At 36.4% G+C, this 17,699-nt stretch overlaps 3 protein-coding genes across 4 annotated transcripts in view; all 3 read right to left on the bottom strand.

The window, feature by feature from the left end:
• LOC120329435 (unconventional myosin-XVIIIa-like) overlaps positions 1 to 3,894 on the bottom strand; it is a 48,109-nt gene extending 44,215 nt beyond the window's left edge. For both annotated transcript variants that reach the window (XM_039396058.2, XM_039396061.2), the window contains exons 1-5: positions 3,566 to 3,894; positions 2,325 to 2,432; positions 1,433 to 1,927; positions 1,232 to 1,349; positions 537 to 720 (exon numbers count right to left, since the gene is read on the bottom strand). In XM_039396058.2, the coding sequence (XP_039251992.2) occupies positions 537 to 720; positions 1,232 to 1,349; positions 1,433 to 1,927; positions 2,325 to 2,432; positions 3,566 to 3,751 (1,091 nt within the window). In that variant the 5' untranslated portion in view covers positions 3,752 to 3,894. The remainder of the gene's footprint in view (positions 1 to 536; positions 721 to 1,231; positions 1,350 to 1,432; positions 1,928 to 2,324; positions 2,433 to 3,565) is intronic.
• Positions 3,844 to 8,281, bottom strand: LOC120330391 (uncharacterized). Its single transcript, XM_039397356.2, has one exon. It carries the CDS (start codon positions 8,279 to 8,281, stop codon positions 6,194 to 6,196), a length of 2,088 nt encoding a protein of 695 aa, XP_039253290.2. The 3' UTR covers positions 3,844 to 6,193.
• A 34-nt stretch (positions 8,282 to 8,315) lies between these two features.
• Positions 8,316 to 10,754, bottom strand: LOC120329436 (flap endonuclease 1-like). Its single transcript, XM_039396062.2, has one exon. It carries the CDS (start codon positions 10,692 to 10,694, stop codon positions 9,558 to 9,560), a length of 1,137 nt encoding a protein of 378 aa, XP_039251996.2. The 5' UTR covers positions 10,695 to 10,754; the 3' UTR covers positions 8,316 to 9,557.
• Between the last annotated feature and the right edge of the window lie 6,945 nt (positions 10,755 to 17,699).

Genomic DNA, 17,699 nt, shown 5'->3' with positions numbered 1-17,699 from the left:
AAAGTTCAAATTTTGACATATGACATACCACAACAAAGTGACTTGATGATCTAACAATTGAAAAATCAAAAAGCTTTCCTCAAAGTAAACAACAGGACAAAAATAATAAAATGTATATTAAATAATACTGTTATTTTAAAGGAAAAAAGGTTTTAATAATCAGAAAAACCATAATTATGATGAAGTATTTTCAATTTATGATACAGATATCATTATAGACTTCTACTTCATGGAATTTCTTTTTACTATCTAGTATTGCTGACTCAAACCTATTTCCACCTAAGCCCCCCTTCCAACCTGGTAGTTGCAAACTTAGCTTTTACAATAATGAATCCAGACCGATTTCTTACCATGTCAGCGGTCATTTATACCTTCTGGGTCATTTTTTGGTAAACCAAGATGGCGGACACCGGGACATAGTATGTGTACCAGTTAGGATTAGACCATAATTTCATGTACAAACACTACAGGAGTCACTTGGCTAGTCCCTGAACTCGTAACTCAAGTTTTCAGGTTAGACTATCAAATGTTCTTACCTTGCATCAGGTTCTGCAGCTTCAGGAATAGATTGTACAGTGATTGTGATGTGATCTTTTGCAGATTTAATCATTCCAACAATTTCTTCTCGAGATGCACCTTCAACATTCTGATCTCCAATAGCAATCAATCTATCACCGGGACACACAGGTGCAACTTCACCACTTTTCAACATACTGCTTCCTAAATCATACAAAAACAACATATGGAATGTTTGAAATTTCAGCCCATGTAATGAATCAGATTTATTTTTGTTCTGCAAGCGAGTGGCAGGTCATGTGCGTGTATTGAATAAGTTCAAAAAAAGTATAGTTTCACTACATCGGTAACTTCCCTTCTAGACAGTTTTGTTTAAACTAAGGTCACACCAACTCACTCAGAAAGAGCATATGAGACTATAAAGAATTATAGTGTAGAATTGCACGCTGGCAAATATCGATTAACACAGAACCATAAAGCAGTTCATATCAATACAATCTGAAAACAGCTACAAGGTAGTGAATACCGCACTACTGAAGACTCTAAAAAAAAGGCCTAGGCCTGAAATAATTTCTCTCTGACACACAACAACTGCAAAGGGGTGAGAGTTCACATCCAGCCAAGCACGGTGACTAAAACCTCCGATGGAGGAAAAGTTTTGACACTTCAGAAAAACACAGTACACCACAACATTAAATTCATGTATAACATAAACCTGGCTCAGCGTAATATACTGTTCGTTTTGTGCTGCTTCCAGAAGTAGAATGCTCAATCATAGAAGATCGACGAAGAGATATTCCGAAATCACCAGATTTTCTTTTATGAAGAACAACCTGTGAATTTTGGAAAAATATTTATTTATCTGATTAATTTTATATCAGCTTAAAAACTACACAGATACAAAGTCACCACATACTTGCTTCACTTTGTGGCTACTCGTTGGAGGACTGAACATAGGTGACTTCTTGACTGGTGATGGATAATCATAGGTAACAGTTTTGTTCTCTTCATTGTCAGCAAAATAAGAGTTGCTAGAAGTGGAGCTTGTCAACCAGGGAGATGGAATTTGATAGCCTTCTTCAGGAGCAGGAGGGGGACTCCTTACTGGAGACACCGCAGGTAAATATGACTCAGGATTAACATATGATTTTGAGGGGTGATGTCGACTACTGACTGGTGGGAGTTTATCATACCGAGGAGGAGCATCGTAACCTGGAGGAGGGTGATTTGACGATTTTCCTGATTTTCGGCGTGCAGGTGGAACAGGTTGTTGGAAATAACGATTTGATTGGTCATTTGCAGGTTTGACTCGACGTGCTGGAGCTGGCATTGGTGTGTTAGACTGAGATTGTGAATTTTTTAAAACAAGGTCTCCATACATTGCTGCTTTTTCTAACACACTTTTCTTTGTCTGAAATGAATAAAAAAAATAGTAATTTCAACCTTTCTCTCAAACAGTAACGGGGCAGTCAGTAAATTAAGTGCAAAGATCTGGCTCTAGCTAAATTGGTTATTCTACCATGTCTATTATACCCCAACAGTTGATACTTCAAATAGTTGAGTCTCTAATAATTCAAATTCTAATTTATTGCAGACAAATTATCATTAAGCCATTATTTCGTACATTGGACATAAACTGCGGCCAAAATGTTAAATATGAAATGCAGCTCTGATTATTTGAATTTTTAAGACTCCAATTTTTTCAGTAACACTAAAGCATATTTCTTGTTATGCCTACAAAACCAGACCTAACCTGAAGTGCAATATACCTATTAAGCTACTATTAGGCCAGAAAAATCATTAGAAACCTTTTCTTCATCATGTTTTCCATTTTGTCCATGCCCATCACCGGTACCATGACTTGAAGCACTCTTACTATGCATATGTGGAGAACCTTGACTACTTGCAATACTGGCCTGAGAAACGAGCATTAAGAACCAATAAGCATTACTATGTATACATAGAAAGCAAAAAAGCTGATCAACTGACAACTTTTCAGTACTGTATCATTACTAGGACTAAGCGTACATGCATATACATAGGAATGTATAAAACTATGTTTATTATGTTTGCTTGGAAATAAAATTACTATGCCACGCCCAATTACATGATATAACTGGTTCAACCAATATTTCTTTTTAATAAACCCAATATATAGTCATAATTCTTGTGAAAACATAATTGGGGTATGTATGTGTTAACACCATTTTCAACCACAAATTGACATTCACAAAAGTTATGGATTATTGTTGTGCATCAAAAATAACATCCAAAGACAACTCAGTAAATCGCATACACTGTTTACCAACATTTACAAGAGTCAGAAACATTTTGTTCAGTTTAATTCTTTAGAACAGGGCTCGACACTGGGGTCCAGACCCACAGTTGGTTGTGAAAGGGGTCAATAGGGTCGTGGTAAAATCTATTTCGACACTAACTCATGTTAGGACAAAATATTGATCAAATTTGAAAGATTTTAAACCAGTACTAAGACGAACCATCAGCGAAATAGAGCAAAGATTCGATCTTTTGTGCAAGAATACGAAAGCACATCGGTCTCATTATTAAAATTACCGTCAATTTCATTTTTATCTAATATTTCCTGTAGTATTAAATTTTACTTCATTTTGATTTTGAATTCTTGGGGCTCGCGAAAAAATGTGCTCGTGCAGAGTGGGTGAAAATAGTTTGAAGAACACTGCTTTAGACCAGGGCTACTCAACTGGCGGACCGTGGTCCGAATCCGGACCTTTCGGGTATTCGATTCGGACCGGTCCTAATGCTTTATTTTGGATCATTAGCCCCACTTTTGAAAAAATCACTGTTATAGATTTAAATATATATGAAAAGAACTATAACGCCATAATAAACAATCTTGATTAGCTAATAATCATTAGTGGGCTGAGGAATTGCATGTTTAAGGATGCCGAAATATAATTTCTGGAAAGTCCGGACCCAAATCTTTTTGAAGTTTAGTATGCGGACCTTAGGTAAAAATAGTTGAGTAGCCCTGCTTTAGATCTTACTGCAAGACCAAAAAACAATCCACCTGATCACCATCTTTTGTTGTATTTTTGTGTTTTGAACTAGACCAATCGGATTTTTTTGCATTATCATGCTTCTTCAATCCACTAAAAAATCCACGACGAGCTGCAACTTCATCCAGCTTATGAAGCTCATCCTCTGTCATACCAGCCTTGTGTTGTTTTTTATCTTTCTTTTTCCTTTTGAACATGATGGCTTATAATGGAGGTAGATCCAGCAAATAGAAAAATAATATACTCTGTACTATATATAATATGCTGTACTATACATCTCACTGGTATCCTAAAATGAAAAAAAGGCAAAATGCAAAGTACAGATTCAGATAAGAGATAACTAAAATCAGTCCAGTTCAATGTAATGTCCCACAGAAGTTATAAGATATTATTATTATTAACATAATCACTCAGACAAAAATTATGTGTATCAAGCATTATTGCAACCATTTACACGACTTTAAATTCCATCGCTCTTTCATTCAAGAAGTTATTTGTTATTAATCAAATTAGAATTGAAAAAATCATAAATTAATTATAGTTGGGATTCGCAAATGCATCAGAATCAATTTTTTATCACTTTTAATTCATTCCAAATATCATCTTGAAACAAATTTAATAAGGTTTTGATTTTTCATGGACAATGACTTGTAACACACCTAAGTAAGTTACCAACTTGTAACCTAAGAAGTAATGATATTCAGCCTTTTCTGAGTTCATGGGACCTAATTTTAGGCAAACGCTTGGAATTTTTGTTTTAATTTTTCTAGACTTGTTACAACATGATGAAAAGCCATTCAAGCAAACTTCGGCAGTGACAGTGGAATAGCATAATTTATTGTTGGCCAGTATAGTTCATATAATAAAAATTCAAAACACAGAATATTCAAGCACGCAAATATTGATACTGACAAAATTCTCACCCTCTTAGTCTATATTATATATATTACCAAAATAGATAGGCAGTGTCCGACAATATAGCCTATACACCATCAATAATCCACACTTTATTATACAACATTTCCACTTCAAATATATTCCAAGTACTTTCTAAATACTGACCAGAATTAATAAATGGATATACACTCTGTTTCATTTACACAACAAGCATTTTACTGAACAGAAAGATATGATTTTTCTAATTGACTATTTCACATTCTTCGATCTACTATTACAATTTATTGTGATTATAGTAATTACTTGAATTAATAAGACTTCAAGATTTTCTGCCACTTGAATTTGGGCAATCTTCAAAGTGACTCAGGAATTTTAATGCTTCAAAAACTGCCAAGTAAATTTGAATGGGCAGAGTGAACTGCAGAGTAAGCATATCATATCAGTTACATGCCTCAGGCAGAATAGTAAACAGTAGAAGTCTGATGTAATAATTAACATTAGAGAAAGTTAACTCAATGATAAGATAGCATGTGTATTTGTAATGTAACAAATTAGGGATTTTTCAAAAAACATCAATTCTGATTGTGTAGTTCTGAAATAAAGATACAGAAAAAGCATTACATGATCTACTTTTAGTCAACTACCTTCTTTGTTCGTAAACCGAATTATAATACAGCAAAATGGACAGATTTATTTATGAGTCTCAATTATAAACAACAATATACAGGAAATTTCTCATTATTAAAGACATCAATTTGAAACACTTGCCTCTATTCAAACAGAAAAAATCTATAATGAACTCAAAAAGTCAAGAATTAAACCAAAACGCTGACTGTGTCATTCCTAACCATTCTTAACAAATGAAATTGTACCATGATTGCTAAAACCTCCATTGGAAAAAGCAGCTCATTCAACTCTAACATTAATCTATAGTACTGGTCGAGAGATTGTGGACTCAGACAAAGCCAGGTAAATAAATTATGTCATAAATGATAAATCAGGTGACGAATCATTAAACTATTTGAGTTGAGCAAATAAGAAAACTTCAAACTCAGACTTTATCAAACTGTCAGCTCACATTTCAAATAAACAAAGCTGTTAAATATTACAGCACCAGACACACAATATGATTTAAAAAATGAAAAGGTGGAAATGGGGCAGATACAGACCGTATGAAAAATTTTAAACATCAGCTCCAATTCGAAGAAATAATAAATTCATGTATATCAAATATGGCAATGGGTCCCGGATGAAACACACAGTTAGTAAAAATAAAAACCATACTAAGGATAAAATCCACCAAACACCAAGATATATTTGGTCCCAAACTAAAGCACATTTGCTCTCAAGTCCCAAGAAAATCAAGATAATAAAACAAAGGTTTAACCAAGAAATACTACCCTTCAGTAAAAAAGGTTTCTAAGTTCAAAAATTAACCCCAGGCAGACTCATGGACACTGTGACAAAAATGTAAGAATTTCATATCATGGGATTATAATTCATATAATCAATATGTTATGAGTAATTGACAATTGTGAAAATTAGACATTATTACAGATTAGATCAATTCATCAAATTGAGCATTATTTTTTTTAACTGTTCAAAAAAAACTTAATGAACCACCATATATAGCCTCCACTTTAAGTGATGTATAGGATACATACATGAACCGTTCATAATTTTTTTGTAACAATCCTGACTCATATCTGATATTGTTCAATGCATACATGATCACCTAAACTTTATTTCGATTTTATGGTCCCTTTTTTTTTATTGTTTGTGGTTTTCTTTGACTTTATTTCCAGTTTTTTCTTTTTCGCTGGAGTAACAGATACTACTTTAGAAGATTGATCGTCACTAGAAGAATCATCAGAAGAAGAATCTTCACTACTGCTACTGCTTGACGAAGCTGACTTCTTCCTCTTCGTTCCAGCTGCTATAGGAGTAGATTTTGCAACAGGCGTTCTTTTTAAAATGCTTGTATTAGCGCTAGGTTTTGCAACCAAATTTGCTTTCTTTTTATCATCTTCATCACTAGAAGAATCATCATCAGATGAAGATGATTCTTTTGTTTCAGTTTTATTTATCGTAACCTTTTTTTCATCTTCAGATGTATCATCTTCATCTGAGGAGGAAGATTCTTCTTTCTTAATAACTTGTGGCGTATTTTTTACCTCCGGTTTCTTTGCAGATTTTGCATCCTCCTCTTCACTGGAATCATCACTATCAGTATCCTCTTCTGATGATGAAGAATCTTCCTTCTTTTTGATCTGAGCCTGAACAGGTGCTGCCTTAGGCTTCTCATCTTCTGAATCTGAATCACTGCTTGAATCAGAGGTTCCGGAATCTTTTGTTTTTGTTACTGAAGTATTTGTTTGCTTTGGTTTCTTCTTGTCATCATCTTCAGAAGAATCTTCTGAACTATCTGATGAGGATTCTTTCTTAGTATTTGTGGGTTTTGTTACTTTAGCATCTGCCTTTTTCACATCCTCATCTTCACTGGATGAATCCTCATCCTCACTTGAAGATTCTTTTTTAGAAGTTTTCAAATTGGTTTTCTCACTTATTTTTTTTTCTTCTTCCTCATCACTAGAGGATTCATCTGAACTTGACGATTCTTTTTTATTAGCAACTGGTTTGACAACTGCTTTCAATTTTGTTTCCTTTGGTTTTTCCTCGTCTGATGACTCTTCTGAGCTGCTAGATGAGGATTCTTTTTTCGAGTTAATAGCAGGTGCAGTTTTCTTTATAACAGGCTTGGTTTCTTCTTTTTCATCATCACTAGATGTGTCTTCAGAACTTGAAGAATCTTCCTTTTTAGCTACAGCTGAAACATTTTTAGCATTTTTTGTTTCAACGTCTTTTTCTGATTCAGAAGATGATGAGTCAGAACTTGATGAATCTTTAGCTTTTATTGTCTTTGACACACTCATCGAGTTTTTAGAAACCTTCTCCTCTTCTTCACTGTCGCTGTCTTCTTCCGATGAAGATTCTTCCTTTTTCTGGTTCACTTTTGCTGGAGAAGTTTTTTTCTTTACTAAAAGTTTCTTTTTCGGTTCATCCTCAGAATCAGAAGATTCATCATCAGAGTCTTCACTGGAATCTGATGATTCTTTCTTTTTCACAGGTTGCTTTTTCACTACTGCAACGCTTTTTGAAGTGTTCTCCTCATCTGATGAATCTTCAGATGAGCTGGAAGATGATTCTTGTTCCCTTGTTTTCTCTAATTTACTCTTCTTTGGATCTTTCTTTCCATTCAACTCTGAAACTGTAGTTTTTACTAGATTCCCAGATGCGGATTTCTTATTTTTTTCATCGCTACTTGAATCTTCCTCTGAGCTATCCTCTTCAGAGCTAGATTCTTTTTTCTTATTATTTACAGTCGCTTTTACTTCTTTCTTTTTATCACTGTCTGATTCAGAATCATCAGAGGATGTATCCTCACTGGATTCAGAAGAATCCTCTTTCTTGGGGATAATTTTAGCCTTTTTAGCTGGAACTTTCTTCTCTTCATCGGATGATGACATATCACTTTCAGAGCTAGATGGTGGATCGGCTTTCCTTGGTCTTTTTGTAGTTTTTCCATTTGTTGTACTTGTTCCATTCGGTGTTTTTTGGTCTACTTGAGTTTCCTTCCATAATTGATATGCCTCTTTCAAAGTTGGTTGATCCGACTCTGGTAATTTAGTGTCCGTGATTTTCCGAAACTTTTTTGCCAATTTGGTCATTTTACGATCTATAAAATATTTATAAATCAATCGTTCAACGTCGCATGATTGCGCGGCCATCTTGGCAACAACTGAGCTCTTTTCAGTAGGTATATTTTTCATTGGAAAATTTTATTCTGAATTTTATTAATAAGCTGAAAAAAAAAAACAATATGCTAAGATTGTGAACAAAGCTGAAGCTAACAAAATATGATTGAGATAACTTTTTCAGAAGTGGGCAATGAAAGCATGTCTAAAACAATGTGTACAAAAACCTTATAAAAAGAGTCAATGTAATGGCAGTGAGGCAATCAAAAAGTTTGGCAAAGCACATAATAGGTTGACAACGAGATAAGCAAATGTTATGCAAGTACAGTAGAATTGAATGCTATATAAATATCAATAATGAATGATCTTTTCGAAATTCCAGTCCAACTGATAAACATTCTGAACAAAAATCTAATTTTTATTAATCTTGAGCACCATCTAGCGGAGAGAATGTATAATATGTATATTAAGTCAGCATCTGGCAATATATTTGAAAACCTTATTTTAAAAAGACCACTGAAGAAGATTTGTTGATATTATTTTTTACAGCATTCAATACAAAAATAATAAGGGTTTAAACTTCGAAGTTTAAACTTTTCATTGATCTCGAGCCAGGATATGCATATTTATTTAAAATGGAATTCTTGACAATGTATCACAAATACTACACAAACAAAAATGGATATGCTAAATTGCTAATAACAAATTATATCATTCAATGATTGTTTTGAAAGAAGATAAATGTTCATCCTGGGGTAGAGAGAACAAAAGACACAAGGCCGCTTATTTACATAAAGGCTGTGATTTGAAAAAAATCTAACTTTACGAGGAACAAGGTATGAAAAATAGTACAAAAAGAACAGTCTATTCAATAATGTGTAACAAATGAGTTGAAATGAGATTAAAACTTCAATTACATGAAGTTATAAGCAAGTTCTTTATTCAATAATATACCACTGATTTTAAATCTCATATTTCCTTATGAATGCAGCCCTAAAATGAGCATATATTCAAATTAAATGTGGCATATACCGCAAAGTTATACACAAATTAGGTGCCGAAGAGATAAGAGGTGTAGATTATTTATTCACCTGGGTATCCTGGCTTCCACAGAAATATTTTTGGAGTCCATAAGGTGGGAAAAAAATAGCAAAATAGCCGTTATTACAAAATAGGAACAAGTCTACTAACCAACAAGGTTACAAGGTAACACAAGACATTGTTCCCATAAATGAACATGTTCACTCGCTCTGTTATCTAATCAGACTCAATAAAAGTATTGATATTGATTATTCTTGAGTATCTTATGCATACACAAAAATGTTTTTGATATTGATTATTTTCTAGAAGATCATTTTCCTCGTTTGAATTCCTTTTTCACTTTCTTTGCAGGTGTATTCTTGCCCTTGGGATCAGATTTTCTTTTCACAGCTGGTGATGCTGATACTTTGACTTTGAAAAAGTCATCCAGACGGCCTTGTGTACTTTGCTTCTTACTATTCATTAACTTCTTGATTCCATTTCGAATTCTATCTTCACTGAAACCTTTTTCTTTGCACATAAACTCGATGAGTTTTTCTTCATCTGGTTCTTTCCATTTAAGTTCAATGTCATCACATGGAGAAACATCAGGTTCAATAAACAATGATCTTGCTTGAGCAAATGCCCAATCTTCTGGTACTGTGTACTTTTTCTTGTCAATATTCCCCAAAATATCTTCAATTGTTTTATGTTGTTTGATGAGGTCATAGGCACGTTTAGGTCCAATACCTCTAATGGACCCGCAATAGTCGCAACCAAGTAAAATACACAAATCAATGAATTGTTCCTGTGTAATTTCCATTTCTTGAAGCACTTTTTCTAGAGTGAATTCCTGTATTGGCATTTTTCTTGCTTCGCTGAATGTCATATGTCGTAGAAGTCTATTGGATGCAAATGTAAGAGCATCCATATCTTCTGTGGCCGTTGCATAAACTTTTCCAGCTTTTACCAAAGTAGCACATTGTGCTTCTGCTTCAGTTGGTGCAGAGACGACAGGGACTCCCATAAAAGTAAGTAACTTTTTACAATCATCCATATGCTGTTTAGTGACTTTCACGAGTCGTCTTTGAAATTTGTCAACTTCTTCTTGCTCTCCTGCCTCTGTTGCTTCCGCAAGTTTCTTCTCAGCTTCCTCTCGTCTTTCCTTTCGCTTTTCGAGCTCACCAGACTTCATCTGAGGAGGTTTACCATCGAAGACGTAAACAGGCTTTATACCATTGTCTAACATTCGAATTGTACGATAAAACAATCCTGCAAGATGGCTAGTTACTTCTCCTTCATCATTTGTTAATTGATTTCCATCTTGTCTAATTGCAATCAGAAATTGATAAATGGCCATTGAGGCGTCAATCGCAACTTTTCGACCGAAGTAATTTTTAATGCTATTTTCTCTGACAGCAGATGGGGCTTTGTCGAATATCAACTTTGAGAGACCGAGAATTCCCATTATTCTGTTGTTATAAGACAACTGGGTAAGCTAAAATCTATAAAAAAAGACATTGAAAATGCTTTAAAATGGAAGCAGATTTTTTTCAGTAATTAAAATTGCAAGAGGTCCAAATGAAATGAGGTTCATGGAAAAGTCAGAAGTTTGATTTGACCATGCTGAGAGTTGAAAGCAGTGAATAACCATCGTCAGATAGTCTGCCCCCATTGCCCCAAATTTTTTAGATTAATTGAAAACAAGATTTGCACTAAAAAGTATGTTAGTTTTTCTCTAGTCAAATAGGCATTCAAACCAGAGGTTTAAACTAATCTTTTTTGAACCTGGCTAGTAAGCCCCAGTTCTGCAGTTGCTTATCTTTGTTAAATGTCACCCATGGCAAAGAAAATGCACTAGAAATGATTGAGTTTTAATTGTATTCAATTTTAAAATTATACTATTGAAACATGTTACAATTTAATTCCCCCCTCTCCCTGTCCAAACGAGGGTAGTTATGAAGATGCTAGGTCCCATATGTCGAATAAGCCATATACCTACCCTCCAAACGATGTCCATGGCACGAGCTAAAGCTGCCGTACCAAAAATCGACAACAAAATGGTCAATGTTATGGCTACTGTCACAAGCTAAGACAGTAAGATGTCGTTTAGTAGATTATATCATATTTATTTGTTGCATAAAACAGCTCCGCATGAAGCCTGATCACTCACATAGTGCAGGAGTTATTTTTTACCTAATTTACCCAATGTTGATGAAATCTATCTTGCAAGTACAGAAGTAGCAAGTAGGTATGTTTTTAAGTCATATGCCAGGTTACATTACATGGTGAAATTGCCTTGGCTGGTAGATATCTTTATTTGACATGTCTGCATGTTCAGATGTCAAAATGTTTATTTAAACCTCAATTTTTTAGCAACTTCTTGGAAGTTACTTCCCCAAATTTCGAGCAAATTTCAGTAAGTGTGTTGTCATTTTCAACCCACCATACTGCCATAAAATGCTGAAATGACAGAATGTGAAAATTGTCAAAAAAAATAATAATTTTGATGTATTTTGCTGTGATTGATAATATCACGACTGGCATATTAATAAATGTTACGACGCCGAATTTCTAAAATAAATGGGCAAATCGAATTTTGCCGTTTACTGGTCTACTAAGCTACAGGAGTGGCAGAGTGGTGACTCCACTACGGTCCATGGGCCGGCCCCATCAGGAAAAATTCAATTATCTTACCAAAATTTTCAATTTTCACAAAATTGTCAATATTCGAACCAAAAAAATATACTCCTGTAGTATGTGTACCAGGTTAGGGTTAGGACAAAAAAAATCCGATTTTTTACATTATAGCCTAGTTCTATCATGAGTTCGGGGACTGTCTGTGTTAGCCAAGTGAGTCGCGGCCCATAGCCTGATGGGCCGAGACCCAATTCTATGGGCCATGGCCCTGGCCCATGGGCCGCAGAGGAGTCACCACTTCCACTCCTACCAAGAGTCTGAAAGTCAGTGGTTCCATATCGGTACCGGTAACGTCTAACGATATCGGCACCTATCCATCCGAAGTGAATTGTAATTACTTATTAATCCACCAAGAGTCTGGAGGTCAGTGGTTACAGAACGTCTTCTGATATCGGCACCTATCTATTGGACGTGAATTCTACTCAATAAATCTGTGCAGGACAGGTCGTTTCAAACGTCTGCGAAATTGGAATAACCTCGTGCTTGAAGCTCATTTTCTGCATTTGGTAGAACTTGCACGTAACTATGAAAAACGCAGAGCGGCATCATGTGGAAAAGCTTTTGCGACCGTGGAACATTCGCGCGAACATGAGTACGTTGGCAAGAACGTAGAGACTGTAGAACGTGGCTGGTAGAATGAAGCAAGACGCAGTCAAATCGGAGCAGTGTCGACTGTAAAAACCTCGTTTCGATTCTGAGGTAAAACTTCTACAATACCATTTCGAGTAGATACGGTACCGGACATCAAAATTAGCTGTGAAACTTAGAAAAGTAGGATAGGATTTACATATTTATTCCGGGTGATAGAAATATAGTAAATTTTTTCGGGGTTATTTAGCCTTGTCGTGGGCTGTCAAGCGTGGAGTCGGTAACTAAGTAAGATTCTGATCCACTCGATCTTCATCAGAAGCGGTGGCGCAGGGGAAGCGTAGCAACATAGTCAAACATTGAGGACAAGTCTTCGAACCAGACCGGGTAGATTGAGTCACAGGCGGTCGAGGGAAGAAAAGGCACAACGACCAATCGAGAGCGGCAGCCAAGGAGAGCAAAAGGGGGAGGTAAATGGGAACTAGTGGCAGGCAGCCATACGAGACGCAAGCCGTGAAAGAAATGTAGCAAGTTGACGATGCCAGCAGCAGACCACTAAACCGAATTAAGTATAGAGTGAGTGAAAATCGCTCCAAAGATCGAGTGGGTAAAAATATACTCAGCGATATGCAAGTGGGAGTAAAAATACAAAATAATGGAAATCAGGGAAGATCGCTGTGACGCAGCAATCGAAATCAATCAATGACGATGAGCATTACATACAAATCAATACCTAACAACACCCTGTTCAAGGAAACGGGGCAAGGCGCTCGATCAGTCGGGTAAAAACGGAGCGATAACAGCAAGATTGGAAGAGTAAATTACAACATACATATATGAGCCCGCGCAATCACAAAACTAACTAAAAAAGAAAGTTATGAGAGAAATTAGATGAATAAAAAACAAAGGCTCGGCGGTGTGGCGCATCGTGCTAAGCGTTAGGAATACGCTCGCCACCGCATCTCTGATTACCCTTCGTGGGTTCGCAGATGATCATCTGCGAGAGGATTGCTGGACTCCTCGCCGCCGTATGGTGGTTCACGTAACCGCTGGTCGGTTATGGCTTCCTCCACCATCAAGTCCATGCTTCCGAAAACAGATAACTGGCTAACTAATCCCCATACCCGACCTGGACTGGAAACCGGACGAGAGACCGTGGTTCGTCATATAATTAAGCCGCCTCGTCGGCTTTCCTTTCCCCCGGGATAAATATGTAACTCCTATACTATCCTAAAGTTCCAAAAAAGAAACCTGGATATCAAAATTAGAAAAAAATTAAAAAAGCAGCCATCCGTCAGCAGACAATAAATAAATAAAGGCTGAGAGTGAAAATGGAAATCAGGGAGGCCCAAAGAAAAAAACTTGAGATGGGAAATGAAAGAAACTAGACTGGCTGAAGCAGCAAAGATTTAAAATATAGCTGCCGAGACAAAGGAGATTAAAAATAATTGAATCACCAAAAGCAGTGAAGGAAAAATATAATCAAGCAAGCAAGTTGTGAATTGAATGAAGCAGCGGTATACCTAACCGAAAGCAGTCCAGTGAGTGGAAAATAAATAAACAGCTAAACAGAGATAATAAAAGTCAGTAAGTACCAAGCAGTCTAGCTAGGGGAAATAAATAAGGAAAACAGCAACCAATCCGCAGTCAGTCAAATAAATAAAATGGAGACAAAGTGAAAATATAAATCAGCGAGAAAATTAGGCTTGGAATCAGCGAAAATGAAATTAGGAACAAGTGAAATTTAATAAAAATCAGCGAGACCCTCAAAGCAGTCGAGGAAAAAAAGATATTTAAGATAGCAAAGGTAAAGTGAAATCAGTAGCGGGAGAAGCAAATTAGGATGGAAATGGGAGATCAGCGATAGACCCCAGGCAAAAGGAGATAAAATAAAACAGCAAATTCATTCAGGCTGGCGACCCGCTCGCGCCCGCAAGCAGTTAAAGAAAAAAAATTTGAAGTATTATCATTCATTTATGATTTTCATAACAATTCCTTGTCCAACTGCTTCGACGACATAATAACTAAAATTACTTCCAATCGAAGAAGTAGTTCCAATTTGTTCATACCTTTTATCAGTACATCTGTGAGCCAGCATGCCCTATGGCCTATGTTATACTGGGCCCAAGCTGTGGAATTCTTTCCCCTTAAATTTCCCCGCTTCATAGGACTGTCTGACAGGTTTATCGTATTAGGCGCAGTCTTTTTTATAGCTAGACGGATTTCAACATCAGGACGGTTTATAAATTTTGTTTTTGTGGTAATAAAGATTGGCTTTTGCTCCGACAGAAACCCGAACTTAGTCAATGTGCGTCCCTGTCAAATCTAACTCGCTTGCAGTTGGCAGCAAAGAAACCGATGCCAACGTCTTTCACCGGGAGTAATTTTTGTCGCGGTATTTTGGAGTTCAGATGGACGTAATGATTTATTGCTCATTACATGCGAGCAATGCCAGCATTAATCACATTCTCTGGCATCTTAATTTACTTTGGTAAAATCAACGGAACTGTTGTTGTTAGTACATCTTTCTGTGCTTGAAGGCCCAGGAACGCAGCTATTCATGTGTTCATCTAAAACGGATCTGCAGTTCCATTTTCGTAATTGCGTCTTTAACACGCTAGCGAAGGTTATCTCGCAGTCGAGTGGAACTGCCATTCTGTAGGTTAGACCAGACGGCCTACCGGCGAACTATTTTCATTGGTAGACTTCAAATTCCATTATGATCAAACATTCACAATCCTATTCAGGTAATGAAACTGCCGTGGAAAGTATGCAAACGAAGTCGCTATATAATAAATTATTAGTCTTGTGTCGTGGCCCCCTTCGAACTGCTTCGTGGCCCCTATAGGGAACCCCCGGATGAGAACCACTGCACTAGTACAATCAAGTGATTTTACATTTAAAAATGACGCTACAGCGCTGGACGCCCTGCAGTGGTTTGCAAATATCGTTTATGTGAATCAACACCTTATTTATTCATGAGTCTCAAGTTTTACCTCACTGTTGCCGTTTATTTCACAAGCTGCGAATAACGAAGTCAAAACCTAAGTTGATAAAGTTTTATTTGAGATCGACTATGAGAGAAAGCAGACTGTTTGTGCCAGCAATACTGCCCATTGAAAGTGATTTAGTCGAGACATTATCTTTTGACGATATAATTTCTGAATTTGCTTCAATGAAAACTAGACATTGAATTTGGAACTTTCGACAAAATTTACTATTCACTGCTCTAAATCTTCTGTTGTGTGGAATTTTATTCAGCGTTTACCAAGGTGTTGAGGGGGCGTCATTTCGTGCAAAGATACAGGGGCGCGACATTGCGTTGTTACGCCACTGGGCCTTCTTGCTTGTCTACTCGCAGACTTGACGACTTATGTAAGAAATCATTTGTATTATTTCCCTAGTTAGCAGGTAATAGTCTACATTAATAAGTGTGAAAAGTTGAATAGATAACTAAAGTTTAACGCCAGTGCTCATGCAAAGAATAATCAATAATTCGCCATCCAGGAATACGCTCGCCACCGCATCTCTGATCACCGTAGGATTTATCTGGGGGAGGATTGCAGGTGCAACATCGTACGATTACCATTCTATGTCGGGATTAGATAGCCAGTTATTTGTTTTCAGAAGCACGGACTTGATGGTGGGGGATGTCGTAACCGGCCCGCGGTTGTGTGAACCACCCTCGGTGGGAGGAGAGCTGCAATCCTCTTGCACATAACTATCTCCGCATGGGATTGGAACCTGTGAAACTACCAGGCTATCCTAAAAACTACCGTTATTTGTAGGCATATTTGCGTTTTAAATTGAAAGAAATCTTCATCGATGGTCAGAAGGTGTTGTCTGATTGTTTCTTGTTCCTTTTCGTATCTGAGCACGGTGGATTCATGTGAAACACGTAATATGCATTTATAAGCAAAATGTCCCATCCTGAGCAGTACCGATCCACAACCTCCTGCCTATGGAATCAAAACATTAGACAAATTGGTGTACTGTGCGCATTCACAAATCTTTGCGAATCAAGTGTGCCTTTTGACTAAGGAAAATTTAGCATTGGAATGGTCAACCTAATATAAACCTGGTATCTGCAGATAAAACCAATTGTTTTCTTAAAAATACATTTTTGATGTGCTTTATTTTTCTAATATAATTTATAATTACTGTAAAGTGTGGTACGTTTGGTACTATGAATACTATTTGCAAATTAGCTTGGGTAACACGAACACTCCTCTCAAATAAAATTTTAGACCCTCAAGTCATATCTTATAATATTCTTTGAACAAATGGTTGCGACTAGCCGGCTACCCATCAGAATTTTCTTTCAGATCACAAAGTCGCAATATTACGGCACGCTAATTTTCATTTGCAACTGTAATTTGTTGTAGTATCGGTGTCCAACTTTAGACTGAAACCTTTACAACCAGACCCACCGAAACAAAAAAAATTTCTTGATAGGTCCGTATTGAAGTGGCTTTCGAAGCACAATGGTTAATTTATCTCCACCAATCCACAGTAATCACAAGTTACTTTGTCATTACGATAAGCATCAATAAATGGATACTGAGGATGTATTATCAAGTCACGCAAGCTGAGATCTTGTACCACTGTGGTCTTGTTGCAACTTATACTTTGCCATCCATCTATTCCATGGTCGCATCCATACCTGTAAGATAATGGATACAGATTCATTCGATATCATGATCCTGCATTAGATTTGTAATAATTGTAGTTTTCATTAAATCTAATTTCATTAAGATATGTTTTTTGTTTGCCAGAACTCCTTGATGATCAATTTGAAAGCTAGCTAATTCAACATACAACGTGTATACATCAACAAAACTTGCAGACTGATGAATCATCAGTGATGAATTTGAACTGACCGCATTGATCAACAACCTCAATAAAATTTGCTTGAGAATTTGCTTATGGTTGATATAACTATGCTATAACAATATAGCCGTTCTCTCTCTCTCTCTCTTAACTAGTGAAATGTGAGTCACAAATCAGTAGTAAATCGGCTGCCATCGTTCAAAATAATTATTGTATCCATGTTGGATAAAAAAAATCATTTAACTGTATGCCATACCAGCATATTGCAAGGCCGGAACATTCGGGTCTAACGGACTGGCTTTGAAAAATCAGGACTGTTCCGGCCAAAGCGTGTATATAACCGGGACGTACGGTA

Source organism: Styela clava, chromosome 12, assembly GCF_964204865.1.
Source record: "Styela clava chromosome 12, kaStyClav1.hap1.2, whole genome shotgun sequence".
Taxonomy (NCBI): Eukaryota; Metazoa; Chordata; class Ascidiacea; order Stolidobranchia; family Styelidae; genus Styela; species Styela clava.
Note: the sequence above shows the minus strand (reverse complement) of the source record. Positions and strands in the feature narration are given on the sequence as shown.